Source organism: Anas acuta, chromosome 3 (assembly GCF_963932015.1).
Source record: "Anas acuta chromosome 3, bAnaAcu1.1, whole genome shotgun sequence".
Lineage (NCBI taxonomy): Eukaryota > Metazoa > Chordata > Aves > Anseriformes > Anatidae > Anas > Anas acuta.
The window spans coordinates 48,250,880-48,265,461 of record NC_088981.1 but is presented as its reverse complement, the minus strand read 5'-3'; the positions used below and the strand labels follow the sequence as shown (position 1 = coordinate 48,265,461).

Here is a 14,582-nt window from a genome sequence, read left to right as displayed (position 1 = left end):
TGTGTCCCGTGATTTTCTGCCAATTCATGGGTCAATGAAAAGCTTATGTCATTTCCAGCTCCTGTTATAGTGTGATCAAAACTGTAAGTGTGCTAGATTGTGCTTGAGCTTGCTCCAGTCCAATCCCTACTGTATACACTTTTCACATTTCATGAAGTGTATTAGTAAAAAATGTGAATAAATGACGTCTCTTCCCAGAGCTGGGGCTGGTTAGGAGACAAACCCAACTCCACAGAATATACACAAGCTGCTGAACGTAATGTGAACCACATTGCAAGGGGATCCTAAGGACTACAGAGAGCATCTTCAACTTTAAGCCCTACAGCAGTGATTTTCCAGCATGTTATTCACGGAGATCTGCTTAGAAAGCCAGACCCTTCGTGGCTCATCTTCCCCTTAGGCCTGAGCCATGTTCCAAGGCTCTGCTGCCTGCAGCTCCTCTTTGCCTTGCTTTTCATTTTCCAGCTTGTCTAACAGTCAAGTTCTGGACTTAAAAGCCAGTCTGGACTTATAAGTGTTTATAATTTTTGTATTTAGATCTCCAGAAGAGGAGGGATCACATGGGCAGGAAGAGATGCTGCTGAATGCCCCCAGGCTCCATGAGCATGCTCTGCAGAGGTGCTCGCTGCGGGGTGGCTGGAGCTGAATCTGCTGAGCATCAGGAGACTTAGACAAGTAGTACCAAGGTTTTCAGGAGTGTAGGGGAAGTGTGGCAGTAAATCAGCTACTGTCAGCATGCTTTCTTTCATGTAAAATCAGATGAAATGTGTTTGGGGGGGTTGGGAGAACAAATGCACTCCTGCTTGCTACAGAAATGAGCGGCAAGTGAGCAGCCCAAAGGTCTGATTTTTTGTTTTGTTTGCTATAATTAAAAATAAAAAAAAAATCCTTCATGATAGTCCTGCCCAAGTTGTAAGAGTCACTGCTACTGGATATCCAGGAACACCAGAAACATTAAAGTACTCAGAAGGCAGAGAAATTCAGGGAAGGGATGGCCCATGAGGGGCTGAAGTAGAAATCCAGGAGCTGACGTGCTGCTTGGGAGCAGCTCTGGCTGCTGGCAGTGCACGAGCAAGCCGGGGAAGAGCTGGCTGTGTTTGTGCAGCTCTTCCGTCAGCGCTGGGTGAGGGCTGTTCTGCTGCCCCTCTGCCCAGGCAAAGGCAGGTCTGGGGCAAAGTGGGTCCTTTTTACTTGGGAGTGGCTTTTGAAGTCAGAACTTGGAGATAAATCGTATTTTCTTTTCTTCTCTTTTGCCTGCAGAAGAAATAAGGAAAAGACATGTGAAGCTCTGGGTGGCACAGAGCGTGATCCACTAAGCAATCCGTATGCTCGCATTCGCTGAAAACTAAACGTAATGGTTATCTCATCATGGGCAGTTTTTCAGATGAGGTCAGATGGTTTCAAAGAGAGCAGGAAAAAAAAAAGTAATTTGGAGATCTTCTGTGGCCTTGCTGCAGCTGCATGGCTGTCTGAAAATCATATCAACGGTTGCATTAGTAACTTTGGCATTTCCTACTGTAAGAGCTGTTATTCTAGGTGCTTTCTGAAGTAATGTCTGGTTGTGTAGCTGTATGTGTGGACTTACCAACTTCTTCTAGAGACAGCCTCTTCCTGTCCTACCCTGTGCCGCATTGCCATCCCTTTCTGGCCAGGTCCTATAGACCCCCCAACTCAGGGCTCCTGAGCTCTGCCCAGGATTTAGCATCTCCATGGCCCTCTGTGGTCTTTCCCTGCTTGGAGGAGCCACTTCTAGCTGCTCCCTTTCCAGCTTCTTCAATTCCTGCCCCACGTATTTTTCTCCATCCATCTGCCTCCATCCTCTTTGCTCCCTTCCCTCTCCCAGTCTCTCTGTACTGGCAGCGAAGCAACAAGGCAGCCTGGTGAAGATAGTGACAAGACAGTTTTTCTTCCCAGGCCTTGCTGATGCGAAGGAGAGCTGCCCTGCCCCATGGGGCCTGTGCTCCATGTTGTACCTGTGCATGTTTTCAGCATCTTCAAGGGTCTCAGGCAGAGTTTTTCCCTTGGTCTCAGGTAGGAGCAGAACCAAGCCACCTCCGATGAAAGCGATCACAGCTGCAGAGACAGAGCAAGGGCCGGAGTTGCAAGGGCAGTGCAACTTCTAAGTTGCTAATTAATTCTCATTTAGACACAGCCGCCCCAGTGAATGAATGAGGGCTCCTCAGAGTGGTAATAACACTTGATTTTTGTCTAAGTGATGCTCTCTGAGGGGCTCTGGAGGCCTGGAAAGCCACCCTGGCCCATAGGTCCACAGGCACTCTGCCTCCCTTCTCCCTCGCTTTACGTGTAGGAAACAGCTTTTGGCTCCACTTGTTCAGCTGGCATGGGATGGGGTGACACTAGCTATCTGCCATCCCTACTTTTGGCTAATTCAGACATGAAATAAATGTTGCTACCAGTCTCCCCAGCCCATTTTGCCTTCTGTTTAGTTTTTGACCCTGCTATGTCTGATATGCATCTATATACACACAGGTGTGTGCGCATTTTACTCGACGCTTGTTTTACAGGAGGGAAATAGGACTTCAGACTCACTGATCTAGGCTGTGGCAAACCAACAGGCCTCGTAGCTCTTACCAAAGACAACCAGGGGCAGCTCGTGCCAGAGCTCTGCAAATCTGTACACGATGAAGGGTGTTATGATCCCACCGAGGTCGCACATGGACGAGCAGGCCAGCACCCCCAGGTTCCTGGAAAGGATGCAGGCAAGGCTTTGGGCTAAAGCTCATTAACATCTCTCCCCTAGTACAGGGCTGGCTTTGCACAGCTTTCTTGTGAGCTTTTAATTTTAAATGATGCTTCTGTCATTTGACAGATGATCTGTAAAGCTGATCCTTAAGCTCCCAGGATTCTTCTTTTTCCACTGTAGGCATTTCTGAGGTCTTTACAGTAGACTCAAGTGGATACATGGCAACACCTGCTGCTTTTAGTCCATAACAGAAGAGGGTGCACTTACCTGAGAAAAGTGGGATACAGCTCAGGGTTTACCAAGCAAACCATTTCATAGCACATGGTAATCCCCATCCTGCCCAGGCAAGCTGCGGTCATTTTAAGCCAATAAAGAGCTGGAAAGATATTATGCACATTTACATTGGAATATAAAACTGCATTCTTTCTTAACTTAAATTAGCATTAAAGATTTAATTTTAGAAAAAAGTAATTATAGTGGCATGAAATGTCATGAAGACAGCATATGATTGTGTTCTGTTTCATTCATTAAAGAAATAACATGATTGTCTTGTGATTCAAGCAAATAACTGGGATTTGAAACTGTCAAAGAGAGGAGATGTCAATAATACAAAGTAATTTGGTTAGTCCAGAGTATTAACCAAAAGCTTATACAAAGCCACCCTTTCCTGCTTGCAATAAAACTAAACAGAGCACAGCTGCTTTTTCTTTTCTTTTTCTTTTCTTTTTCTTTTTTTTTTCTTTTTTTTTTTTTTTTAATTGAAGCATTGAAATCTTTGAAATTAACATTGATATCGGTTAATTTGCAAGATACTCTGTACTTCTGCACAGAGACTTCTCATGGCTTTCAGACAGGGACAAGCTTGTGCTGTCCCCCTCTCTTGGTGTGTGCTCTCAATTGCTTTCACACCTGGACATACAAATGTCTGCTGCCAACAAATGAGTATCCCAGCCCTGCACTGGGTGTCAGTCCAGGACACTGCTGTGTTCTCCGTGGGTTCTTTGATCCCAACCTGACCTTAGGTTGTGTTTTCGGCCATTTCAGCAAATAGTGCATATGCAGCACTGAGTTTCTCCCTCAGCTACCCAGCTGAGGGATGCACCCAGCCCTGGGCAGCATGTAACCAGCTGATAGCTGCTGCTAACCCCTTCCTCAGACCCTCTCTAGAGCCATGCCACTGGCTGCTGCTGCATGTGGTTGGCATTGACTGCAGCTATGGGCAGCAGCTGTGGGCTCCCACCCCAGCCAAGCACATCGGGCCCGTCTGTGCCTCTGCAGTCCCTAGCCACTTGTTAAAGTGTCTACTGTCTGAATGCATTGCTTTTTTTTTTTTGCCTGTGACATTTTTCCATAACACTTTGTGGTTTTTGTCCTTGTCCCTCCGTGAACTGTAACTTCTGTGGTTTCAGCCTAATTATACTCCATAAAGAGAAAGAAAAGATGTTTCTTTCAGTTGCCCTCGAGGGACACATTCTCCTTGCAGAGAATGCCCAGCTGAATACACACCAAATGCCGTGGTTGCTCAACATCCTACACTGATGGCAGCAGCACTGCAGAAAGCACTTACTGTACCCAGATAGTGTCTGAGTATGTGTGTGCACCCCTATGTTTTTCCTTTTTAGAAGCAGAAAACAGGTATTTGGGGTTGAACACCCAGAACTGTGCATTTAAATCCAAATTGCAAGCTAGGCAAAAATCATAGACCTAACGTGGCATGCCTTGGGTCTAGCACCTGCAGACTTGCTATCTGATTTGATGCCATTTTGGAAATGTTCATTTCTTTTCTCAAGCCTCTCATTAGCTGGTGTAAATGGTGGTGCTGGGACATACATGAGCTTTTACAGTATTTGTCTTCGCTGGATCACAACACTGACATGGTCTAGGTTCACAAAGATTGCTTTCTGTTTCCAGAGCAATAATAAGGAGATAGGGAGAGAACTCATTGACCAAGGAGGTCTGAACGACTCACTGTCTGGGACTAAAGCTGTAACAAGGCAGGCACCACCCGTCAGCACATTTGCCACAGCCCACGGGTAGCGACGGCCAATGCGATCCACTGTCAGCAAGAGGATGAAGGCAGCTGGGAACTCAACAAGGGCAGAATAGAGGAAATCCAGGTAGATGTTCCCACTGGCTATTCCCATGTGCATGATGAGCCCCTGGTACAGGACGGAGCTCATGAACCTAGGCAGAGAACAGGGTACGGTTGAAGCCCAACTCTTTGGGAGAGGATTTGTGCAAAGAACTCAGATTTGCAGCTGGTCAGGAGCAAAACAGGCTTAAATCGATGCCAATTCAAGGCACTGAATATACCTCCATCTGGGCTGCAAATCCATTTCCTTACCAACTGTACATCAAAATGCATGTATGCTTTCTTATCTGAGGTGTCCTGACCAGGTCTAGAAATGAAGGTTTCAGCTTTTCTCCATCGTCGTCCTCAGATTTGAGATACTGGGAACACAAGCAAGAGAAGGATAAGAGATCAGAGTGGGCAGGGGAGAGGGTGGTGACCACTGAAAGGATATTTTCCTCTAGATTAATGGGAAAATGAGGGATTTGATTTGTCAGTTATGAAACTGAAGGGAAATTAACTTCCCCAAAGTGTTTTAGGGAAAGGAAACATGAATATTTATGTAGACAGTCCTCATGTCCGTGCAGCCACGTGTATGAGGCTGTTGCATGGCATGAAGCAGCAATTTAAACAGCAGTGAATAAGGATGTCTTGTACTGTTCAGTCATGAGACTGGGAGAGTTTACAGTGTGTTGATTGGTACTAATTAGAGGAAGAATGTTCCTTGCCTGCTGGCTACTTTTGCAAGCCTCTTCTCTCAAACATGCTCTGTTAGGGTCCTTGGCAGTCAAAGAGAAGAACTTGTTTTACTTTAGGGATCTGTTGTCCTTCTGGTCACTGAGCTGCTCCCTGCTCTAAGTCCTAAGCAATCTTAAACTCAGAACATTGTTAGTCCTGAGCTTTGCATACATGTTTGCTTTCAGCAAACACAGTGCAGTCACCTGGAACGAGAGAGGTAGCTGCTTCTTATTTCCCTTGGCAATGCGCTTAATAACTTCCATGGCTTTGTCATTTTGCTTCTGAGTTATCAGCCACCTGGGGGACTCAGACAGACACCTGCAACACATAAGAATGACATCTGTGAGGAAGGAAAATGCATTTTTTCTGTTAGACCTAAAATGAAAATGGAACTGAATTTCTCATGCTAGGATCCTATGGTATGTTGAATACCTGTGAGCAGTCTTGAATTCAATGGTATTTGTGGCTGTCAGTGATTGTGTCCTAATTTGGGCTCCACCTGGATGATGACATGGCCTGATTTTTTTTTTTTCTAATTATTATTATTTTTTTTAATGTTAAGACCAGTTCATGACAGTTTGGAAACGTTCCTCTAAGATAGATTGTGTGATATGTTTTAGAAATGACTCGCAGCCTGTAGGTGCTAAAACAACATCTGCAAAACTGATCCTTAAGCTCTTCCATGTTAAAAATAAACTTTAGAAAAAATAATTAAACTAAATCTGTTCCTCAATCTGTTTCTGATACTTTCTAGGGAAAATTGACCCTTTTTTTTTTTTTTTTTTTTTTTTTACAAATTATTAACTAGATGGTGTTAAAGACAAAGCAAATGTAATTAATGATTAAAAGATCCCACTTTTCACGGTACCTAGAAGTACTTTTCGAAAGCTGATGATTTCTTATTTTGTGATGGGTGGCAAGGCCTCCAAACACAGACACATTACTGTGTGTTGCAGGTAGTCCCTTGCTCTCAGGTGGCTCATGCTAAACCCATGGGCAGGGTGAACAGAACAACCAAAAAATGCCAGATCTGGTCTTGGAAGTCCTACCAAAGGCAATGGTCCTCTGCAAAGCAGCTTCAGCTTCCAGCTGCATTCTCCATCTTTTATCTGCTCGGTTTGGGGTTGCTGGGAGCTGCAACACTTACCAATAGTATAGTAGGAAGAGGAAATTGGGCAGGGTGACGGCGAGCTGAAGCCACCTCCAGTGCTGGAGCACGTAGGCCACAGCAGTGAAGATGAGCAGCCCCACGGTGAAGGCCAGCTGGTAAATAACGCCCACGGTCTTCCGGAAGCTTAAGCCAACAAATTCCGCAGCTGCAAAAATAATCTTACGTGAAACACAGGGGAAATGCGTGGGGCTGGGGAGCTGGGGAAATGGAGCTGCCACTGGCTGCACAATGCGGAGCCCCTGCGGCTTGGTGTGGGGGTATGGATACGGAAGGTAAAACACAGCAGGATGTGGTATGGGCTGTGGGTTTGGCACAGGAGCTGGTCTTTGCCACTGCTCTGAGGAAGTATGGTTTGCGCTGTTTGGAGGTTGCCACAGCTGGGGCTGCCCATGAAGCCTCCACCGTCCAGCTGGGGATTTGTCCCTGCCTCCAGGGGTGTCAGGGCTCACCCATAACATGTGCAAAGACAGCCTTCTCCCTCCCTCCCTCCCCTCCTGGCTGAGGACTATCTGGGAACGCCTGCTGGCAGCCCCGTGCCCCCGCCTCACCCCGCTGGGCTGCAGCAAAAGCCATTTTGGCACAACATCTGCGAAACATGAATGTTGTTTCTCAACAACAGCACTGCTGCTGCTGCCTTTCCTGGAAACGTGGGTATCTCTGCAGAATTTCCAGTTCTTGTCTCTAGACTTTGTTCTCCATTTTGTACATGTACTTCAGGTACGAACACTCCCTAGTTTCTATGGCCACCTCCCAGTTATTACTCATATATGTACGAGCTGAAGCAAGCTTTCCAGGAATATGAGTAGGCCGATAACAAAGTCTGCAGGCCTGTAAACCCTCAGACAGACATCTCACAAAACAAAACACAGCTTGGCTCATAGACACCCGCTTGTGGCAGTAAATAACACACGGTCCCTGTCTGCTCTTGCTATGCACAGATCCCTAAAATACTGGGGGCCCAAGGTGAGGTGAGCCCTGCTGCTAAACTGGGGGGTCGTGGCCGGAGGGTGCAGTTGTGAGGTGCTGTAACTAACTCAGGACGTAGCCGGTCAGCCAGCCCCCCTTGCTGACCAGTCCCTGGACCAGACGGAAGACCACCGCCCACGTGTAGCTGGGTGCGAAGGCCACGAGAAGCCCCGAGACTGAATTGATGAGGACTGTGATCAGGAGGCACAGCTTGCGGCCAAACCTGCAGAAGGAAAGAAGAAGAAATAAAGGGAAAAAAGGCTCATCTCGTGGCTGCACAAAACCCCAGCTGAATGGCGGAGGCATTCCTCATGGCATTCCTCATTACTTGTTGGAATAACAAGTGCTTTCTTCTGGCAGATCTTGTTCCAGGTGGTTTCTCAGGTACAAGGAGAGTAAAGGCTTACTAGCACCTGAAGTCTTGACCTGAGCAGTAATTTATTGTTTTCTCATCTACTCAGTGATGTTTTTAAGGAGCTGACCTTCCCTTCCCAAGGCACTTCCTTGTCCCTTTCCTCTCGTTTACCTTACACCGACTGGGCCCTCCCAGGGAACAGACCTGTGGAGGACAGCCCAGGTGCGAGGCACTCAACTAAGCAGCCACTGTGCTTGCTTAGAAATGTCATTGCCACAGCAGTCTGAGCACTGGTGTGCAGAGTGGTCCAGTCCAGAAGCAAGACTTAGTAGAAAGGACAGGGACCGTATCTCTTCAGAGATATGGTTGAAAAGGGGAGCAACCACATGAGGGCTTCAGAACCATTTCTAGGCATTGGAAAGTCAGAATTCATGACAGCACCATGCTCATCTGTCTCAGTGGGAGGAATGGGAGCATGTAGGAGCTACCATCTTTGTTTTAGTTTGCTTTGTATTATTCCTGAGCTCTGGTGGTCTTCTAGTTTGCACAGGCTGGTGATGGATGCCAGCAGTCCATGTGGTGCTTGGGCAGAAAGCAAGTGCAACCTGCTTTGGCCAGGCTCCCCTGCTCACCCACCATGCAGGCAGGGCTGGATGGAAAAACTAATGGTGTGAAGAAGCTGGAGATGGTCCCTGTCCCCCTTCTCCCTGCCTTTTTTTGAGTAGTGGTCTGGATGTACTCTTCCCTTTACAGCATTTTTCATCTTGATGGAAATGGAAGCTCAAGGAACTTTTCCCATCCTTTTTTTTTTTTTTTCTTTTTTCTTTTTTATTTATTTATTTATTTTTTTCAGCTCATAACTTATTTCTGGTTAATGACTTAGTTAATGAGTTCAAGAAATGCTCTGATGTAGCTCTTCAGCCCATCTTTCAAAGCTGCAATAGTTTTCATGTGCATATTATTTGATAACTGTTATCTTTACGTATTTTCTCAATAACCTTTGCTACATGCTGAGCTTTTCTTGAAGGGGGTCTTGTACATCTCTGTTATTTGTCATTCCCTGTATCACAGTGACTCACTGATAGTCAGGAATAGATTGTTTCCAAAAGAAACAAGCTTGCTAGAGCACTGGGAAGGCATATGTTCTCTAGCAGACAGAGACAAGTATTCACTTAGAAGTATGACTTATAAAAACCACTAAATTTGTCAATGTCCACTGACAAAAATAGCGTGATAATAAATACCAGCCAAAATAAATGTCTTTAGTTCTCCGCAATAACATGGGCAGATCAAATCTCTCATACTTTCTTTCTCTCATTGAGTCTGACATACAGACATTTTTGACTCTGTCTTAAAAGCCGGCTCAAGAGAGCCTTATCAGACCACGAGAGAACCCTCTCCTGAGAAGACCTTTTCCTAGAGCCCTGGCAATGAATGACAGATGTGCAAACACTGCATCTTAGCACTGACCTCAGCAGCTGCCTCAGGAAACAGGAGTGCCCTTTCCAAGACACCCATGCCTGGAAGCGTGCCCAGAGACTGATGAAGCAAATGAGAAGGTCTAATCCCTTTGGCAGAAGCATAGTTTGGATTTGAGAAGAGCTGATGAAACCTCCCTTTGAAGTACCTAAAATGTTGTCAGGAGTTGTCCTGAGTACATCAGGTTGCAGCAACCTAAAGCACAGGAAAAACAGCACTCTGTATGCATGCCTGATTTCTGATGAGGAAAGGATGGACATTTCAAACACAAAACTTGGGCCTCTTTCCCATTCCATCTACTAAAATTGAATCTTCTGGAGTTGTTTTCGCCCTAAGCATATGTTTCTATGGGTATGAGATTTTGTTGAGCTCTTGGGTGCTTGTACTGATTTAGGACCCCAGAGAACTGGGAGAGAATGCCAATGAGTAGAGTGGCAGAAACCTCCTCAGCACTTGCGTTATCTTAACATCAGCTATATCCTACTCGTCTTCTCATACTTTTGCCTGATAATAAGACATGGTAAAAAGATTCTTCAGCGTTTTGACACAGAAAATCATTTCAGATATAATTGAATATAAATGGGATTGAGGTTTCTGATTTCCATTGGTTCACATAGCTATACGCTGCCAAGAAACGCCTTTGCTAGTTAATGTTATTGCTTAGTCCATCTCTGCCCTGGAAAGGGAATTTAAAGAGTAGCTCCTCTGATGGCCACAGGATCTGCTCACTGCTGTTTCATGTCCTATCATTCCTGGAAGAATGGCTGCTACATATCTTGTCCTTTGCTCCCATAAGCTGTGCCTTATTATCAAAGCATCAGTTCTGGGAAAAAGGATGGAATACTTTCAAGTATGAAAGCCTGGAAAACTGGACAGAGAGCAACAGCTTTGATTTCGGAGAAGAGAAGATTGTATGTAGTTTTACAAATGTTTCTGGTGCAAAAAGAAAACAAGATTTTTCAAAATGTGTGAAGAAAAGCAAAAAAATAGCTTGAGAATGTGAACCTTTATCCTTCAAATCAGACAACAGACTCTAACCCAGGCCTGAAGACTGGACATTGGGTCTTTATCATAATTCTGCAACCATATGATGTGTTTCACCTGAGAAAGTTTTCTGCCACAGGGGTAGCAACACACAAGAGGTGGCCAGAAAGAGTTATTTTGATAAATTAGGATCTTCTGATGAAAAATCTATTTAAGCATAAAGCTTTCAACATGCTCTGGTTCACAGACAGTAAGATAATGGTTTTCTGCAGACTGAAAAGTGGTCTGTCCAACCTATGCATAGATGCACTTCTTCATAAGCATGTTCATCCCTGTCAGGGGACAGCATGGGGGTAGCAGCTTTTTCCACAAAAATGGTGCTCACGGCCTAACCAAAGATGTATTTGCATACAACAAAACATGATGTGGGACCAGCAAGACACACAGTCCCATCCTTGTTGTGAGACACTCTACAGAACTGCTATGAGTGAGAGTGGTGCAACTTCCTGTTGTTTTCCTCTCTGCTTGGAGAAGGAAGAAAAGTGAAAAGAAGGGAGCTGTGGCAATATCTGTTCAGCAAAGTTGATTTTGGGGCCAGCTCAGCATGTCAGGAAAGGCTGTAGACATCAGCACTCTCATAAATTCTGAGAATTCAAGAAAAAAGAAAACACAAAAACATTTCTGCAAGATGGACTGGCAATGCTAGAGAAGGAAGCATTTGTCTCATTGTTCAGCCCGCATTACCTTCACCTCTCCAAATTCCAGTCTCTCTTACTATTTTGCTAAAAAATGCGTCAAAGAAGAACAGGAAGGTCAGTGACAAACCATAAAATTTGTTTTGAGTGTAACCTAAAAAAAAAAAAAAAGCAAGCAGATATATGGCACAATGACATTTATCTCGGAAAAGAGAATGTGAGGGGTAGTAAAATCTAGACCCAACTATGTATACAGCCAGCTGAGAAAAGGATGGATCAAAGAAAATTTAGGAAGGAACAACTATTTCTATTTCTGCATTTGACAAAACCACTCCTATTTTAAATCTGATTTATGGCCAGCTGGATAGTGTTAAAAATAACGTGAAAAAATTTATTACAAGATGGGCAAATAAATCTTGGTGTGCGAGTTACAATTTCATTTCAAAATCTGAGCTCCCATTGCAGTTTGCCACTGGAAAAGAAAACAAAATCTCTTCACTCCAGTATGCAAATTCCACACAAACCACTGGGCGAGTGAACGCCGTGACATTTCCATGAATTCCTGGATCACAACAGCCTTTGAAATCAAGGACTTAGGAACCACAATCCACCCCTTTGTACATGACACGTGGGCCTTTTGAACCAAGTTATGCGTGCACTCATTTCCTCCTTGAATCATACATGTAATTCAGTAACTTGCAGAAAACAAGACCAGAGGGAGCAGTTACACCTGCCTGCATGCTACCTACCTGTCTGCCATGTAGCCGATGACCATGGAGCCAATAAAAAATCCAGCATTTACACATGACTGAAAGAGGTCAAGCTTCCAGGAGTCCTCGCACACCAGGTTAAACTGCAAGGGCAAGAGCAGTTAGAAGAATGAGAATATTCAACACAAACCATGGCTTGTCAAGGATGGGTAATGGAAAGAAACCAATGGGAAAAAAATGAAAAGAAAACAACAACAAAAAAAATCTGAAAAAGAAACTATCTAATCTCTTATAAATAACATCTGCAAGGCTTGTGGAGATTATCCCAGACTTGCAGAAAAGTTACACCCTGGAAAATGATTATGCAATGACACATAAAGGGAGTGAGAAAGGCAGAGACTCTTTGAACGAACAAATGAAAAAGCTCAGAAAAATCCCACCCTCTCCTCCCCCACATCTGCTTGAAATCTGGAGGATGCATGCAGCACCATTTCCTTCATGGATGTCAAAGCCGGCTCCTAATCGTGCATCATCGCACTGTGTGGAAGCAGTGCAAGGCATGAGAGGTGGTGGGGCTGCCGCTGGACCAGTGGAGGTCTGTGTATACAGGGACTATAGGCTCCATCTGTGGCTCTGCTCTGCCCTTGGGTGACACTGCTCATGGGTGAGGAGATGTTTTCTCAGCCCTGGCCAAAATGAATGAGTCGCAGCAGCTGGGAGAAGCCAGGCAGTTGGCCAGATGTAATTTTCGTAAAGGTCAAAGAGGAGTCCTTAGTAAATCCCTGAGCTCCTTTTTGGAACCTTCATCAAGGCTTGTGTGTGACAGGGGAAGAGGCCCCAGCATAGCTGAGATCTGCCAGCTGGAGTCTTTCTTTTGTGGCTTTGCAGCACCTTGAAGCACACTGCCATGAGCCCTGCCGGGGCGAGCCAAGAATATGTCTGTCCCACTCCTCACTAGCACCAGCAAAAAGCCCAGGCTTTGACTGACTCTCACTGCACTGAAAGGGAGCTCTGTAACCTCCTTCTGATTTACAACTGGCAGGCTGCCAACCCGCACCCAAGGGAGAGGGGAAGGCACACTGAGGTTAACTTCTCTACAGCAGTGGTTTCTTTTGGGAGACAGGAATCGTACTGCTTTTTTTTTTTTTTTTTTTTTTTTTTTTTTTTTTAACCTCAAGGATTCCTCCAAAGAGGAGGAACTCAGACATTGCAGCCTCCAGGACAATCACCTGCTTTTAAAACAAGGTTCTGTGTGTAGGATGCTCTGGAGAAGCAAAGCTCACAGCTCTGCTGTGCACCTCTTAATCTGCAGAAGCAATCTGCACCGTTTGGTGGGATAAAAGTAAAATTTTATTTTTACGATTTATGGAAATACTAAATCATGTGTAACCAGAATTCAGCTTGGAAACCTTATTTCACCTCCTGTTTCTAACCTGAGTGAGTTTAAGGTAGGCAGACAAGAGTGATCACGTCAGATGAGCCGTGCTTTACCTCAGTGACGAGCGAGGTCCCCGGGTAGTCGTAGAGCCACCCGTCCTGGCAGGGGCTGAGGGGGATGGAGCTCCAGTTGCCTGCAAGGCTGCCCAGGGGGTCGGTGCAGCTGAGGCCGGTTGCGTTCCAGTCCACGTCGTACCTCCTGCAGCGGCTGCCGAAAGCGGTCCCGTGGCCGCCCCACTCGGGCACGGTGTGGTTCAGCTGCTCCGCCAGGCTCCAGCCGCAGCGCTGGCTCAGCTCCGCCACGCCGGGACTGAAGCAGCGGTGCTCGGGGGTGAACCCGAAGAAGACGACACCCACGTAGATGGGAGTGAAGGCGGCGGAGAGCAAACACAGGACGAAAAAGGTTTGCTTTTGAAACCTGCCAAATTCGCCGATCTCCTCTAAAATGTCATCCAGGGTTGGCATCTTTCTCTGCTGCGGCTCATTAAAATACCTAACTGTGGCTTTTCCCGGCTTTTGCCTTTGCTGTGAGCTTAAATCACTGCTGAAGTGTTTGTTCAAAACCCACAAACCAATAATTAAAGAACATGGTCAATCGTCAAGCCATGCATTGCAACCTTTGTCTCTCAAATGCCCCTTCTAAACAAACTTTGGTTCTCATGTTTTGGCCTTCTTTTGTTGCTTTATTTTGTATGTGGCAGGCTTGAAATACAAGAGTTGGTGTCCTACATTATGGCCATTTCAAGTCATTGACAGTCTGTCAGTGCACAGTATGGGGCAGGCAATGATTCCTTTGTCCAGCGTTTTCCATTTAACAGAGATCATAAATATTTCTAAAGCAATGTCATTCTCTCCTCTGTATATGAGCAACTGATAGACCTGAGCGTGCGCTTAAGGAATGGAGGCATCTTCGGTCTGTTTTGCTGTGTGGGATGATTTCTATTGTGTTCCCATAACTGTGGTTATATAAGGTCCTTTCATGTTGTTCCCCATTTGCTTCCCCTGTAAAAATTAGCTTTTGTCAAGTAATGTAAGAAGTGATGGGGAACTGGAAAAGATTCAGTGCATCGGAGGTGTGGATTTGAACAAAAACATCTGTGGGCAAAGGCTTTGGCTTTTTAAAGAATATTTCTTCCTGTAAATGTTCTGAAGACAGTTTTTATTGTCGCTCTTTTCCAGCCAAAATGAAATGACTTTGCAGCTTGCTCAGTGCTTCTGAAGGGAATCCCTGGGCAGGTGGGTGTCACAGAGTTAATGCCTCTCCCAGGGACA

General features: G+C 45.4%; 1 protein-coding gene across 1 annotated transcript; it reads right to left on the bottom strand.

Annotated features, from left to right (window-relative positions):
• Nucleotides 1-508: 508 nt before the first annotated feature.
• On the bottom strand, nt 509-13,858 carry LOC137854038 (solute carrier family 22 member 2-like). The gene is made up of 11 exons (XM_068676982.1): nt 13,365-13,858; nt 11,913-12,016; nt 7,719-7,873; nt 6,661-6,829; nt 5,717-5,831; nt 5,049-5,155; nt 4,674-4,888; nt 2,972-3,080; nt 2,593-2,705; nt 1,974-2,073; nt 509-1,254 (listed from the first exon to the last, which is right to left on the bottom strand). The coding sequence occupies exons 1-11, from the start codon at nt 13,773-13,775 to the stop codon at nt 1,188-1,190; spliced, it is 1,665 nt and encodes a 554-aa protein (XP_068533083.1). The 5' UTR covers nt 13,776-13,858; the 3' UTR covers nt 509-1,187.
• Between the last annotated feature and the right edge of the window lie 724 nt (nt 13,859-14,582).

Excerpts from the sequence above, each read along its gene's own strand:
- LOC137854038 (XM_068676982.1), bottom strand. The coding sequence starts at position 13,775 with ATGCCAACCCTGGATGACATTTTAGAGGAGATCGGCGAATTTGGCAGG. Across the intron at positions 12,017-13,364 it reads GGACCTCGCTCGTCACTGAG|TTTAACCTGGTGTGCGAGGA; the intron begins GTAAAGCACGGC and ends TTGCCCTTGCAG. Across the intron at positions 1,255-1,973 it reads GATGCTGAAAACATGCACAG|GCAAAAGAGAAGAAAAGAAA; the intron begins GTACAACATGGA and ends TTTCTTCTGCAG.